The sequence below is a fragment of the Atta colombica genome, unplaced genomic scaffold (assembly GCF_001594045.1).
Source record: "Atta colombica isolate Treedump-2 unplaced genomic scaffold, Acol1.0 scaffold51, whole genome shotgun sequence".
In the NCBI taxonomy this organism is placed as follows: domain Eukaryota; kingdom Metazoa; phylum Arthropoda; class Insecta; order Hymenoptera; family Formicidae; genus Atta; species Atta colombica.
The window spans coordinates 991,484-1,008,465 of NW_017259541.1; the positions used below are offsets into that span (position 1 = coordinate 991,484).

The following is a 16,982-nucleotide window of genomic DNA, read 5'->3' on the forward strand; positions in this document are numbered from 1 at the left end:
ATTAAAAAATATTGCATCGGATTAAACGACAGTTGAATGTTCAAGTAGCGAAAAACTTTTTTGACACATAGAGGCTCAGGTGTACCTGCAGCGGACAATGTTGTTTATGAACGTTGACATTGTAATTTCGGATGTCTACAATATTGTGGTTTGATGCGTTGACGCTGTGTGTGTACGATTCGATATTCATAACATGACGCTGATGGCTGTGAAAATTTACAGTCACAAAACAATAAGATAATTCGAAGTGTCGAGTTAGAAAAGTTTCATAAAATCTAAATTATTACATGACAAAAAAATTGTATAATTTTGAAAAAATGATATAAAAATTTAAATATCAAGCAGAAATATACAGACGGCAAAGTACAATTTTCCAATATAAAAATGATACCATTTATAACAATATTTTAAGATTTTTTTATTTTGGATATCTTTTAAATCTGTAAATATTAAAAATCTTTCGAGATTTAGAATTCGACAATTAAATTTAAAATGCAATCGTATAAAACAATTTCGATGATTCAATAATCTCATGTAAAGCATATGTCTATTATAGACTTTTTAATTTAATAATATGAGTTATTAATTATTTTTACATTTATATTTTTTAAAATTCAACGCTGTAATTGTCTAATATATAGCGCGATCTATGTTGTAATAATTTTATATTCTAGAAATAATAAAGCTTTCCACAAAATTATAATATTTTTTATGTGCAAACGAACTTTTTATGCGGTATGTGATGGTTTTTTCCAATATACTCAGATACAAATTAATCATCGAATTCCAACGAAATTTTGCGAAACATGACCATTGCACAAGCATACAGTAAAATATCAGAAATCCAAAAATTGTATTAAAATTCTGGCACACATCATTTTAGATTAAAATCTTTTTATGGTGTAGCGAAATATTATACAATATATGTGAATGTTTATATGCAGAATTCTCTCATTTTCGCAGGCAGGCCAAACGAGAACATTCTCTCCTTACCGAATTTAACACTTATATTCGTCACGCTCAAAGTGTTACGCGTTTAGAGTAATTCAACTGAAACGGAGTAAACGGAGCAAGCTGAGTGATATACTCGTGTTCCACTGCTCCTTTTTCAGGGCTCTATTGTGATCTCGCATAGTCGAAATTCGACGAGATATATCAGAGGATTCCATCCTGCTGGCAGCATGCGGGAGCTTGAAACTTTTTCAACATACAGAGGGATCGGTAGAAAAAGTTTCCCGGCGGGACTACTAATTTCGTTAACGGCCGAGTCCACGAGTTCTTTGGCGCGTGAATGAAATTTATTCCACCACAAAACTCTTGAAAGGATAAAGACTTTCGGATATCACTGTCGCCGTTGAAAAATATATTTGTAATAAATTAATTATTTTCCCCGATTACTTTTTAAATAAATACAAAGATATTATACTTTTGAAATGTCAGGGAGCCATTAAGGTAAAAGGAATAGTCTCAAAGAAAGTAAAAACATTCTAAAGAAACTTTTTAATGGTCCTCAAAGTTTCGATCCAAAAATTTGATTATCAAGAAAACGGGAAAATACTCGAAAGAAAATCCAAAGAGATTTCCAAGAATCTGAAAAAACCTTGAGTTCGAAGGATCCAATCCATTCTAAACGCGTTCAACCCGTTCTAATCCTTCGGAAGATGAATCGCCCTATGGGGCATCCAGAAGATAGAATGCAGACGTTGCTGATGTCGTCTAAGAGTGCATGAAAGAAAACGACTCACCATGTCTCTACCATTGGACCAAACCATGCTCTTTGTGAACCGAAGGGTGGACAGCCTCTCACCCGGAAGGTTTCAGCAGCGGAAATGACTGAGAACGAAATTCAATTTGCTCGACGAGACAAGGCTCGACGCGACGACATTGAAGTCGTGTCTGAAGAGGTCGGTTAACCGGAAACCGTAGCTCGGTCGATGTTCTTAACGAGAACATCCAGAATACGCTACGAGAAACTCTAAAGCTCACGTAATCGGATCGCAGTGAATAATGGGAGCTTGCGAGGCCTACGATAAGTGATCCTTCAATAGTTTAAACCAGGACGCTGTTCTTGGCATGCAAAAGAGCTATACCTCAAAGATGTTTTGAGGTTCCAAAATCCTTTAAATTTTCCAAGATTGCACGATTTCTAATCCTATTAATTCATAATTGCATTTAAATTTAGGATATGATATAAAAAATTTAATCCTTAGATGTCACTTTTATTATGAGGTTTCTTAATTTCACTTTATATGCTATAACTTCTTTATTAATAAAGATACGTACTGCTGCTTATTACTGTTATATTTCTTAATGTCTAGCATTTTAATTGAAAAACATACAAAACACATTTTGTTGTGTTCATTTTTATACAAGTAATATTTTATTTTCTATACAATATTTTATTTTTATTTTAAATTTTTACACAATACGCATGTGCTGGATACATGACAAAAGGCACCGAAGAGTTAATTCTTCCATTATATGAAAAGATAATAAATTACTTTAAATCGTTTATATTTATGTTATAATATCTAATACATATAATTTTTATTATTATACCATTTTAATCGATTATTATAAAAGGGATGACGAGTATCGATATGTGCGTTTCTGAAAGTCACTTTTGGAGCGAAATATATGAAGATCGAGGATGCTAATGCACAATTTACATGTTGAGTAGCCGAGCAATCAACTTTATCGTCACACGTCGCCATCAAGCACGCTGTAAAGGATCTTTGGGTATAATTCGGTGCGACCGATGTCGAAAGATTTTCACTCTAACGAGACGCGAACGCAGAAGCAAAATCACATTCACGTCTCGCAACAAACGGTGACGTCGAATTGCACTTCTCACGCTGCCTTTCCCATCTCTGCCAAAGTGAAAATAGGATGAAAAGAAGTGCAGACGAGAAGATTCAATTTACTTCGTAGATGGAAATGAGGATCCACAAAGACTGCCCAATGAGAAACAACGATTTCGAATATTTAAGAAAAAGCTTTGTTTAGTAAGTTTACTTAGTTTTGTTTTTTCTCGATCATAAATATTATTTCACTACGCAAAAATTGCTAATTAATTGCTAATTAATTATTCAAATTGAAGAATTCGAGGAATAAGAGATCTGATTTATAAATTAAGTAATTTAAAGGTATCAGAAAGATTAATAGATGTAATGTTCCACAAATATAATAAAGCCCATGTTTTAGAAATTACAAGAGTTTCAGAAATTTTGATATTTCTGGAGACTTGAGATTTATTTACGAACAGCTGTTAACGTGCATTGACAACTTTATTTCGCGTATAATGCCAAAACTTGGTCTGTCAAATGATAAAAATTGATCTCTCGTAACGGCATTGTAGAGCATGTACTCTTTTATTGGATTTGGGTTGCTGCAAGTTGCTATCGAGTGTCGCCGCGACGATGGACAATTTTCAACTTCGATCGCCTCTGGCGTCTGTCGAACAGGTACAAACATTAATGAAGTTATCCTTTGAAACTTTCTTAATAAAGAATTATTGAGTCTGTATTGGTACCTTGTTAGTCAAGCTGGAAAGCATCATCTTTTCAGTCGCAATATGTAATTTGATGAAAATTCTTTAAAATTTGCTAAACAATCGATTTATTAAAAATTTTACTATTCAAATGTTTCAATTTTTAAACTTGGAAACAAGTAAAATTCATAAATTATAAAGAATTAAAAATCTATTAATATTGGATAATTTTTCAAAATCTTCTTGATCTTTTTGTATTGATTTTTAAGAGAGAGACCTGATTCTTTTAATTTGTGAAAAAAGAGAAGATAAGTAAATGCATTTAATGAGAAAAAGGGAAACGTGAAACCATTTGATAAAAAAAACTTGATAACAATTGAGCTATTAGACGTGGCGTATCATAGGCATTCGAATTGTTTCCTTATGGATCAGAGTTATTTCGAGGTGAGATTAAGCTTCCATTTAAAGATAAATAAAATATATAAATATTTGTCTTCCATTTGTGTCTCGTTCAAGAATTTTCTCGACCGTCTCTTCGGACGTTTGAATGTTCCTTTTCTACCTTTGCAATCTTAGATCTTTGAGTCTCTGAAACCTGGAGCTTTTTAACTGTAGAATTTTTATTTATTTCGTAGGGATTTCTTGGATCCTGAGATTCTTTAATCTTTTTAAATTGTACAGTTATTGTTCTTGGACTGTGCTTTTAAAATCCTTGGAATTGAAATCCTCGGACCCAATAGAGATTACAAATCTCGCCAATGGAAACTTCTACAACAAGGGACGCACAATTGCGGTCTCTTCGATTACTGTCATTTCCACTGAATGTACCATTGTCGTTTATTTTCCACCCAGCTTGAGACTGAACAAGAGGTCGTTTTACAGAAATATATGTGACGTTATTTTTAACCACAGTAAGATAATTTGCATGCATAAATAACACAACATATTTGAAAAAGCATCGTGACTTGAACAATTTTTAAATAGAAAGCTATTAACATGGCTTAATCAAGATAGCTCGAGCACGCGAGAGAAGTAGACCGTAATTAATCATAAGTGGTAAAAAAATAATTATTTAAAAAGTTACTTAAAAATTATAAAAAATATAATTTTTTAAATAAATTATTCCCAGTTGCCCGTGCATTGTAGGTAATTAAAGAGAAGTTATTTAGGAACATGTACTCATTTCAAAATCTAATTAATCTGACATCTCACATTCAGTGGTCACCTCTCAAGCAATACAATGTATTCTAACTGCCAAGTAGCTGGCATTGTCTTGCAAACAATAGCCACTAGTGGAAATAGACGGACCAACCTTGTCTAGGGAGCAGGCAGCCGGTGCAAATTTATTAATTGGTTCAGACGGAGAAGACGAAATTATGTATCTATGCATTCGCAGCACCTCCGACGCCGTCCGAGGCATAATAATGAGGTTGCCATGTAGGTCCGTGCTTAATCGTTGATTATCGTGTGATAATTAGATGCGCGTGCCGCAGATAATCACGATACGGAAATTACCCTTCTCATCGACCGGCTGATTGCAAACTTATGTAACATAACTGTAAATGCAGTTTAAGTCATTATGAGAGAGAATTATTCTAATTTTAATTTATTGTATAATTCTTATTACAAACATTATTTTTAATAATTATTTTGAATTATAAATAATAAGAGACCGTGATTATTATTGAATACATTTTACTGAAATAACTTTATTTTATTAAACTTTAATAGAAATTCTGTTTAATTATTAAATCTAAATTTATTTATTTAAAAAACGTTACTTTTATACTTGTACATCTAACAATGTTCTTTAATGATATTTTTTAATATTGTACTGATTGAAGATTTTTTTAACGTTTGCTTTAGTACGCTTAGTAACAACATTCCGTTTACTGATACAATTAATGTTTTAATTGAGTATTTCTGAAAATTAATATAAAAATAATTTTTATATTACAGAATTTAAATTCGTTATTCAGATGACAAAGGTTTAAGATAAAAAACGAAGATTGCTCTATTTCACCATCGCTATTATTGTAATTCTATAGAAATGGAAATCTAGTCCTCGAGGGACTTGGAAGACAGAATCTAGCTTTTGTTCCCTCCGTTACTTCTGATAGTATATCATTCTGACAATGGGTCACGCGGTGCCACGCACCTGTCACGGCGACTACAAGCCCTTCTTCAGTCGTCGTGTGCGGTGGATGATTACTGGTTACACGCTGTCGCATAAGGTAGAGAGTCCCCGGCATCTAAACGTTAACTTAACGACGCATATACTCCAACTCCGAGAATATGACCGAGTTATCGCTGTCAGATTACTCGTGTCTTGCAGTTCGGCAAACTGATACTAAACTGATGAACTTTGCTCATACATATAAACCATGAGATCAGCGAATATGTAATTCAGTTAAATAATTTATGGAGAAAATTTCAATCTATCTAAAAGATAGATCTTTTTCTCAACAATAAAATTACAAGAATTATTTTCTTATTTATTTCTATTTTGAAATATCTTGAATATTAACTAATTGAAAAAAAATATTTTAATCGTCGCCGTGCCATTAAATGTCACATTTTAGAAAAAACTCAATTTTGTCAAAATTCACTAAGTCCTATCAAAAACACTCGCCTTTTTTTGCTTCTTGAACTGTGATCATGGGAACGCTTTCGAACGGATCGCATGACGTAAAACGGGATGAAACGAAAACACGAGAAAAGGAGGGTGAAAGAGATAGAGGTAAGAGAGAGAGAGAGAGAGAGAGAGAGAGAGAGACAGACTGATTGCAGAAGGGTAGGAGGGTTAACATGAAAATGGCCTTTTCCTTTCCATGCGGCGACGGTTAGAGACGAGGAGAATCCCATTATCGGGCGAACTTTGAAAATCAATTCGATCCACCGGTAATATAAGTGAGAACTCGCCAACCACTTTGTCGTGCTGTACCTCCCTGCATCTGCGCGACTTATAGACCTGCTTCACTTAATAACAAAGTTTGCGGAACGTATATAACGCCAAAGGATACACGGTGCAGTGTACATGAAAACGGGAGCAAGACACGAGAAATTATCGATAGGATAGATTCTCATTTCGAATTTTCTGTTGAAAAAGTACGAAAAAACATTTATTTTTCATCGTATAAAGTTATAGGCGTACAAAAGAGCGAATGCCTTGAAAATTATTAACATCTAACTCACGATGTCTACTCGATCATGTTTAACTGATTTAAAAATTCATCATTCAAATCATCGGCAACGCTCGAAAGCAATTTTAATATTTCATACGGACCTTATATATACGTACCTTACCTTTCAGTGATTCAAATCTTAAAAATATTGTCACGCTGTTTAAAGTCTTAAACATTCACGGCATTATTATATTTACATGATGTACAATTGGATTATAGAAGATAAGCAAAATAATGTGAACATCTAGCAAATAAACCATTTATTTGTTTTATTAATAAGAAGTTGAATGACTATTAATACAGATCAATAATACAAATTCTATCCTTGTAGAATAGAGTCATACATGTTTAAATAGTGATTCCTTTAATAAAACATTCTCTAATTCCTTAAAAGATATTGAAAGGAAATCTCTTTTCATTTCAGAACTGTAAATATAATTCGATATTATTTAAATTAGACAATTGTATTGGCCAAGAAAGATGTTGAAGTTTTGAAAAACAAAGGGCAATTTTAGAAAATAGGGTGATAAGCAAATTTCCTTTTTCAATATCATTTATATAAGCAATTAAAAGATTGAAAGATCTATTAAAAGAATAGTACAACATTCCATTTATAACTATTCAAGCATTGCGTCTATTCCAACAAAGATAAAATATGTAATATAAATGATGGGCTATCTATTTATTAATAAAGCAAGTAGTAAAATAAATAGTACAAGTGTTCAATAAGTGTTCAAATTATTTCGTCCATCTTCTATATGTCTGTGTCGCATAATTCTAATTAGTCATAGAAAAATAGTATATGATACAACTAATATATAATAATGATAATAAAGAAAATTATACTTGGACAAAATGTGCCAGCGTTGCTAAAATGTTGTTTAACACACGTTATTTAACAACATCTAGATATTCTATATATATAGAATAGTAATAAATAATACTAATTCTAAAAAGAATAATCTTGATGGATTTAATATAAATAAGAATTGATTAAAAAAATTTTTAAAACAATTTAAAATTAATTTAAACGTAAAGAGAACAGTTGTTGGGTTAATTTCGTTACCGTTACATGCAAATATGCAAACACACACACTTGCGAATGTTTCGTGGAAGAGATTGGGTGCCAACAGGACTGCATCGACACTTGGTCGGAATGGTAGAGACCCATCTGCATTCCATCTACGCGTTTGCGAAATAGAACGAGATATAACACGTGGCTCTCGAATTGGCTCCCGCCAATTATTTCTTGTTCGCTGGCTTCCGTTTGATCGTACCGGTATTCGAATTACTGGAATTCCCGTTGCTGGCGGACGACGAGTCCGTACTGGAGGTCTTCTCGCTCCTCGGCATCATCGTTGTCGTTGGCATCGGTATGCCTGACTTGGCGTCGAATGTCGATGGCGCGTTTGTGATTTTACTAGCCGGCGCCTCTACTCTCGGCGCGATTTCTGTCTTCTCTATGTACGACGGCTTTTCAATACCAGGCTCTTCCCTCTTGCGTGAAAACGACGGAATCCTCGTAACCTTTGGCTTCTCCCTCAGGGACGGCTTTTCCCTTTGTTCCAAAGCCCTATCTCGCTCGCTGTTCTGACAATTCTGCTGTTCTGGCGACGGTATGGCTGACACCTTCGGTATATTCCTCTGATCCCTGTTCCTCGGTAGAGTCGTTGTTGGCTTTATGATGATCTTCGGTTGTTTTAGACTACTCACCGGGGCACAATTCTTCGGTTCTCGTGCCGTGATGATTATCCGCGGCTCCCTCTTTTCCATTTCTCTTGAAATCATCGAACCACCAGAAATATTTGAACTTTCCGATGATCCTCCGTTTCGCACTGGATCAATCGTCCTTAATTCGTGCTCGATTTTATCCTCAAAACGCGCAGTTGGACTTGGTTGTCGATTGACTTGATATTGATTAACTACTCTTGGCGTGATCACAATCTTTGGTTCTATCGTGGGCAACACAGCGCCAACGGCGCTCTCGTCTTTGCTGATCACGATTTGCGGTTCCGATGTGGTCGATGTCATTATGCCTGACGATTCGCACGGTTTGTACCAATTTGGGTTGCCCACGTCCAAAAGCCCGGAAGACTTGCCGAGATCGCCATCGACACTCTGCGAGGTCGATGAAAAGGGATATTGACTCCCATGAAGCGGACACTTTGGGTTAGCATAAATAGCATCCACACTTCCGCCAGCTTGGACGTTTCTATTTCCTTCCAAGGAATCGATAATGTTAGGATCGGAGTTATTTCTGCCGGTGTCTGATCTTTTTAGTAACGGACCGACATGCAGATTTGTTGTCATCGGCTCACCTTCGATTTGACTTTCGTTTTCTTCTGCGAAGAAACTGTTTTTTTCTAAGCTTTTGGAGGCTCCAAATATTCTCGGAGGTGGTAACGGTGGTAGATTCGAAAATAAATTCACACGATTATCATTCTTATAGTCTTGTAACGAATTTGCGTACTGTTTCGGTACAAAGAGACTACTAGGCGCCGGAAGTGATCGTCTCTTCTCGATATCTGGCAGTACTTTGGGATAATTTCGACGTTTTATCGTCTTTAAAGCCTCCTCAGGACTGATGTATTCTCTTTCCATAGTCGGTTCCCGACACGTGACATTCACGTCGCTTGTACCAAAAGTCGTTAAGACTGGTCCAGTTTTTATACAGATCTCTTCGTCGTGAGGATCTTCGTATTTTAATTGTTCAGGTAAGGACACTTCGGTATTTGTTCCCGGACCAGGACGAGGCAAACGAGACTTCAGTTTAGGGTTAATCTTGGCGTAGAGACTGCTCGCGCTTCCGGAATCCGACTCGTAGATCCTGGGAGTGGAGAAATTCGGCTTCATTGTCTTTAAAACGTTCTCCATCGGCAAAGGATCGCTCCTAGAATGATGATGCTCTATGACGACCACTTCAGGAGTCATCAGCTGCTGTGGACTTGGCTCATTAGCTATTTCGATACTCTTTGTTAACTCAATCGGTACTTGATTCAGAATGGATTCCGTTCTGGTCGCTGGTGTTGCGTCAATAGCCACAGAAATTTTTGGCAATTTCGACTTTTTTCCAGGGCGCACAACCAACGCCGGGCTCTCATCGTAAATCGGTTCGTCTTTCCTCTCCTTCAACACTTCTTCTTCTAAACGTTGCTTCTCTTCTTGCTGCTGCTTAGTCAGTTTCTCCTGATGCTCTTTCTGTAACGTTTCCCGCGTTTTACGTAAAAACCTCGGCGAACATCTATACAAACAAAACAGAAACTAAAAGATAAAACTCCGATCGATTTCATAAGTGTTTTGAAAACATTTTTTTACACAACCAATAAAATAAATATAAGTAAGAAACTCTTCAACATTAATTTACCTTTTATTATGAATTATAAAGTTTAAGAGTCGTAACAAAGAGCACATGAGTCTAGTGCTGGATGTTTTTGCTTAATTATCCTTTATTTCAAAAATACTCGTAATATATTTACAATATATAACGACCATCTATCTGGTCATTTTCAGCATACAACAAAAATTGCTTGATAATAATTTAAACATTCGCCATAATCCGTACAATTAAAATTCGCCAATACGTATTGTATATTCTCATATGTCGTCAATAATTCGTTAGTCGTCCTACGATTAAAAACTCGTTCTTTCCTTGATTTTCGTCGTTCCTTATATCAAATGCTCATTGCGACATAATCATGATCGTTGCAAAAGTGCCAATTTCCTCCATATTTAAAAATGAGCATTTACGGACGATATAATAAAATTAACGAATTATTGACGACATATGAGAATGCGGCGAATTTTAATTGTAATGGATTGCGGCGAATTGCGAATGTTTGAATTATTGATATCAAACAATTTATGTTGTATACTGAAGATGACCAAATAGATGACCGAAAATATATAATTATATAAATATGTTATTTTTGAAATCAAAGATAATTAAGCAAAAACCCAGCACTAGGTTCATATTCTTTGTTACGACTCTTATTGTTTATAACGAAACTCTTTGTTAACATATTTGAATAATTATAAATTATTCAAAAATTGTATAATTGTTCCGATAATCTTATTAACGGAATTGAGAAGTAAGTGTGTTTTAACACCGTTACCGTTACTTTTTTCTGTGGCTAACATTGTTACATTTTTACAGCAGTAACGAATTCAACCGTTACTTTAAGAATTTAGCCATAATTACAATAGAAAGTTAAATATTTAAAAATTTATTTGATCAGCATTATAATATTGATGTAAAACACATTTGAATATTCAAATAATAAACAATAGATGTTTCAGTTGTAGGAAGCAATCATCATGCGAATTAGTGTAACAACACATGTTTCTGTAAATTTTACGCTAAATTCGAAATTAATACCATTAGATAATGTTACTATTAGATAATGTTATTGTTATAATGAGAAGTTATTGCGTCTAATTATTGGGAATTATTGATTATAAAAACGTCATTTTACGATTTCGCAAATGAAAGGTACGCATTAATTTTGCAATTTTGGTAACAACTAGTAATAATAGCGGTTGCACGTCCCGGAGCTAATTAATCACTTTTAATCTTGTACGTTATGCCGACAAGCAAAAAGGTACTTTGCCACACACATTTACTTAATGATACATTACGTTTGTTTATTTCATATACAATGTTTTATAATGCACACTTTATCACTAAACATATTTCAGATATAATTTTACGATTTTACATCGTATGTTACAGCTGGATTTCATGAACCAACAAGCGATATGTACGTATATAATAAATGTTACGATGCACTCCGAAAATATTATAAAAAGTCTATTTAATAACAGAAAGAATTTTTCTCTTTTTTAAAAGAGAATTTAACATTAGAATTGTAAATGAAAACGTGAAATATTTAATATGCAATTTACACATGTTACAGATTCTAGGTATAACAATTCTTTTATTTTGTATGTCTGTACATAATACTTTCTCTAAATTGTATTTTCTTCTGTTAGTATTTTTTAAAATTTAATACTGTAAAAACAAAATATTGTGATTTGCAAACCAGATATTGCTTGTTAAATAAACGAGAGACGAAGTCGAGACTGTAAGTCGACTTCAATTAACTTTGTAGAGCAGCACTTGCCAACGTTTTCCACAAATCAATACATCTAACGAAATATTCGAGAGCGAAAGAGAGAAAGGGTACTGAATTTCCTGATTTGAGTGATACGGGCCACGTCTCAAAGCTACTCTTCAAGCGGAACACATAATTGGATTACTGGGTCGCACAACCCTTACCGCGATCGACGAATTTGCGAGGGTAAGCGTTCTACGAGTATCTTCAGCTCTTCGCAATTAGGAAAGACATACAAATTGAGTTCAAAACGTTGATTCCTATAAGAGCATCGAATGATGTATGGTAGAATGGTATTAAAATGGCGAATAATTTAATAGAACGTATAAATTAGTTTAAGTTATTTATTTCATCGAAAGCACATAAATTACATTAAACTTCATTTGAAAGTGTAATTCTCCAAATGGCATTTTTGATCATGAAATTTTAAAGAATAAGTTTTCTCTAGACAGTAGAAATCTTTTAAAGAAATCCTCGAATAATTAATTACATAATAAAGTAGTTTCATGAATGATAAAGTTTAAAATTTAAAAGGACAAAGAGTTTCAATTTATAAGTAAGTAAAGTATATTAAACTTCTATCTTTATAATAATTGTCTGTATATAATTATTTATAATTAATTCAATTTTAACTAAAGAATAAAAGCTTTTGTATTAATATTTATACATTACTTATAATAGAATGTTATTCATAATTTTAAAACAAAAAGAACATCAAAGATTATAATTATAATCATGCAAAAAAAGTTTAGAGTTTCACTGACCTGTGCACAATCTCCTGCTGAATCCATTCTCTAACCTTGATGTGAGTGTCAATGGTGGAGCTAGAATTCTGCCTTGATAGTTTCGATCTACGTCCAAAGTTGGAGTTGTTGTCGTATGCCTTATCGTTCTTTATCACATCGTTCAAATCTGGCTTGCTATCGCTTTTGTAGCCTACCTGGCCGTAATGGTTCTCGTGTTTATCAGTCTTCGACCTCTTGACAGAGTCGTTTTTCTTCTCGCTGCCTCGTCTCTTCAACGATTTCTCCTTTCCCTTCATATTCTGCTTCTTATAATAGATGAGTAGAAAGGCAGTGAAGTTTATCAGTATAAACACTACGAAGAAAACAATCACCATCATCATAGCCGACGAGGTCCTTAACGTGCTCGGCTCTATTGTCGAACTCTCGCTTCCATCCGTTGTAACCAAAGTTGAAAATGGCGTCTTCTCCGTGCTAGAATCCGCGATGCTAGACGGAGATGTATACCTGTCTTGCACAATCCATATATAACTCTTCATAAAGGTATAAAAAGCACAATAATAATTCCATATATGTACTTAAAAACTACATGTGTGTGTGTGGAATCAAACCAATTACTTAAATTCAAGTTAATTTCTCTTCAAAATTATTACTTCAAGTTTTCCAAAAGTAAATTTTACAAATTGTCTGTAGATTTCATATAAATATTGTCTTATTAGATTATCTTAAAAATCCAAATTAAGACATTGTCTTAACAGTTATGTTACATTCAATTCGATTTCATACGTCAAAGGGTTAAATTAATTCGCTGATCTTATTACTGACCTAGTATCGTAGCTTTCGTACTTCCGGTTGGCAGTATTGTTGGCATATTTGCCAATCCCATCGGCAAAGTCAAGAATCTGTGGTCGCGGTCCTCTCGGTCGTGTCGGGCTCGAAATATCTTTATTCGGGTGCCTGAGCAGATTGGGTAAGTCCTCATTCCAGAACTGCATCTCCGTCGAACGATAATGCGCACCTATGTTAGGCGGTATGGCTGCGTGCAGGGGAGAATATTATGTAATATGCTAAATAAGCCATAAAATAGAATTCTCGACATGAACCAAACTTGGGAAAATAGATTTTGTTTTATCATTATTCGATCACACGATGCATAAATGGAGAGAGTAAAATGACATGGAAAAATAAATTTCAAATCTCTCGATATAAACTTTTTTTATTAGCACTCGCCCAAGCACTTGAGATGCGAAATTTTTGCTGACTTACTTAAATTGAAATATGTTTGATTGACAGGATCATATTCTGGCCACTCGATATCATATTGACCCCATTCCTTGAACACGTTAGTCAGGTAGGGATATCGCTTCGCGACGTTCGGATTCCTGTGGGTTCGAATAATTTCTTTGATAAATAATCGCGAATGATTAATGTAGCTGTAGAAACGCCCAATAATCTTTTGTTAGGACGTACAAGGCAGCTTGGGATTAATATCGTCAGGAAATTGAAGTGATGTAGGAGAAAAAGATATCGGATAATCCAGAATAGTCCATAGGGATACTCGATACTGTTTTCTTTCTGTTATTGTAAAGATATTGCGTTAGATTCTCTATAGAATTCCATTTTATAAAATTTCCAGAATGCTCTTTTAGAATTATCATATTAAGGACGTTTTGTTATTTAAAGCTAACAAATGTGAAATTTAAATCTCTTTATTGAATGGTACAATCCAAAATAAGCTCTCGTATTTAAAATATTGAATCCGGCAATATTGTAATCCGGCGGATAACTTGATGTCCATCGACTTTTTGGAACCTCTATTAATTTTAAAGATACAGTTCGTTCGCGCGTATTGACGGTTTTAGTATGCCGGAAAATGATTTTTTAATGACGGGTTGAATGAACGCGATGTATCCGATCGATCACGCGTGGCAACGTTCACACAACGTGGAACAAAAAGACCGTTTTTCCCCGTCATTCGTTATCACTGACAGTGCTGCGGGACAGATGCTGCGCGTCGTTTATTATGGCAAAGAGACGCGCACTTACGATAGATACGGTAACGCATAAAATATCGATCAGCTCTGCGGCGTTTACAAACGCGCGCAACGTTCACCGCTAAATCTAAATACCTTTGTTTGCTTAATTGCACTGACCCAGTTCTCTCTGAGTTCTGTCACTGTAGTAATGCATTGTACATTGGTATGTACGTTCTAGTCAAGCCATATGTTCAAAGCGTCTGACAAAAAATGATGTGGTTGTAATGCAAAATATAGTTTTACGAGATTGTATCCGTAAGAAACAAATTGTCATGGAGGAAGGAACAAAATGATGTGTACAAACATATTAAAGCTGTGTAAAATTGAAATGCTATTTTTAATTGATATTTTAAGCTTTAATCAGAAGCATCAATTAATCATATTATCGTTTCAATTTTTTTAGATTAATATTATATTTTTGTGTAAAAGATAGAATTTTGAACTTTTTTATTCAATAATTATGTCCTTTATGTTGACAAAATGTTTGGTTTTCGATCATCTTTATTTTTAATAATTTATTTGCTTGATCCTATTAATAAAAAACGTTTGTATTATTAATTATATATAATTCAACATATTCAGTATATTCTTTGCAATATAGATATTATATTTAATATTATATTTTTGAATTTCAATTTATTCAATTTTGTTCTTTTAAATTTTAACGAAGATGCTTCTAATGTTAAAATATGTCAATAATTTGATAACATATATTAATTGTAATGTATAACAGATTCAATATTCTAATTCGCGCATACTTAACTTAAAATTTTTAACGTAATTAAAAATTCTAGGAATATATTTCACAATTGCGTTAAAATAAATTTTTAACGTAACTAGAAATTCAGTATTTTCCCATTTAAACAAAGTATGGCTTTATATCGCGAGGATATTGGGCTTGTTTAACTGAGTAAAGCGGAATGTTTTGTCGAGTAAAACGAAATATCGAAATAATTCGGAACTGTGAATAATCTGCTTTCATCGCGCAAATTAAAACGGCCGATTCCCTGGATCGTTAATTCAACAATATCGAGCATCAGCATAACAAGCGTCAAATTGCACCGAGCCAATACAAGACCGAAATTCGAATGCACGTATAATGCATGTATATTCATGTACACAAAGATGAAAGATTTGGTCATTTAGTGAAAATTTATAAAAAATTTATCTAGCAGAATTCATAAACTTTTATTTCTGCATATTTACAATGATGAAATTACGTTGCAATCAAAAATTGCATTCTAATATTATTTCTCTAACATTTTATTCTGTTTAGCTATTAATGAAGTAAATAATTCAACGTTTAGAACAATACCTACCTTTTATTCAATTAAAGACAAAACAATATGTCAAAATGAATTGAAATTGGTTATACTTAAAATCGTATTTGTAATTAATATATAAGTACATATAAAAAAAAACATATATTAAATACTAATATTTAAAAATTAATTTCAAAAGCGTTGATCTATTTGTAGAATACGCATATTCTCCAAGTAAATAATATATAGGTTATAACACTTGTCACCACAAGTGTCGTATATTTCTTGAATAATAAAAAATATTAATTATAATTATTTTTTAACTAATTTGTTTTTAAATAAACATTATGAATTTTTTTGAAATTTTATTCCTTTAATTTATCTTTTAATATAATGTTCTGTAAATTATTTACATGGTTTATTTTTTAATTGAGATATGCTTATAAAATTCAATCATAAAACGGAAAAATATATTACTGGTTTAATTAAACGCTTGAATGTTTAGTTAATTGAAAGTCACGTTTTCAGATACATGTATTACCAAGTATAACTTTACAAACTACGGATTTTCGTGTCAACGCGCAACAACAATAGTTCGGCACTTGTTATTAAATACAATTGTTTCTATGCGATTACCTTCATTTATATGTTAACTTTAAATATCAACTTTAATTTAATTTTAATGCGCACTGTGATCGTTTTCCAGATTATAGAGAAGACCGAGACTAATAGACTCATTTTTCAGTTTCAAATTTTTACAGAATTTTTACAAAATTAAGAGACTTATCGAAAAAATGAATTCTACACTACACACACTAATTACTACATACGTTTGACTACTTAACAATATTTTAATAATAAGGGAAAACCGATAATATGAAAAAAATGCATTTTTCTAATGCATTCCATTTGATTCAACTAGCCTCGAGATAATTCGACTAAGATTATTAAAATAAAGATTAATGTATTTTAAGCTACATCTTTGACTATTATTGGTAAAACTTTTATAAAAATATATTTTAAACATAAACATTCGCTTCGCAGAGCAAAACAATGCTTCTTTTTGCAAAATTTATTCATTTCGCGCAAAAACATGTCGAACTAGCCTAGTTTTCAAGATTGGACATGAGGGAACTAAACTTATAGCATTTGCTA

At 33.3% G+C, this 16,982-nt stretch overlaps 1 protein-coding gene across 1 annotated transcript in view; it reads right to left on the bottom strand.

The window, feature by feature from the left end:
- Window positions 1-7,728: 7,728 nt before the first annotated feature.
- LOC108691765 overlaps window positions 7,729-16,982 on the bottom strand; it is a 55,160-nt gene continuing 45,906 nt past the window's right edge. The window contains exons 11-14 of the mRNA XM_018199668.1: window positions 13,796-13,911; window positions 13,355-13,565; window positions 12,551-13,036; window positions 7,729-9,916 (exon numbers count right to left, since the gene is read on the bottom strand). Of these exons, the coding sequence (XP_018055157.1) occupies window positions 7,918-9,916; window positions 12,551-13,036; window positions 13,355-13,565; window positions 13,796-13,911 (2,812 nt within the window). The 3' untranslated portion in view covers window positions 7,729-7,917. The remainder of the gene's footprint in view (window positions 9,917-12,550; window positions 13,037-13,354; window positions 13,566-13,795; window positions 13,912-16,982) is intronic.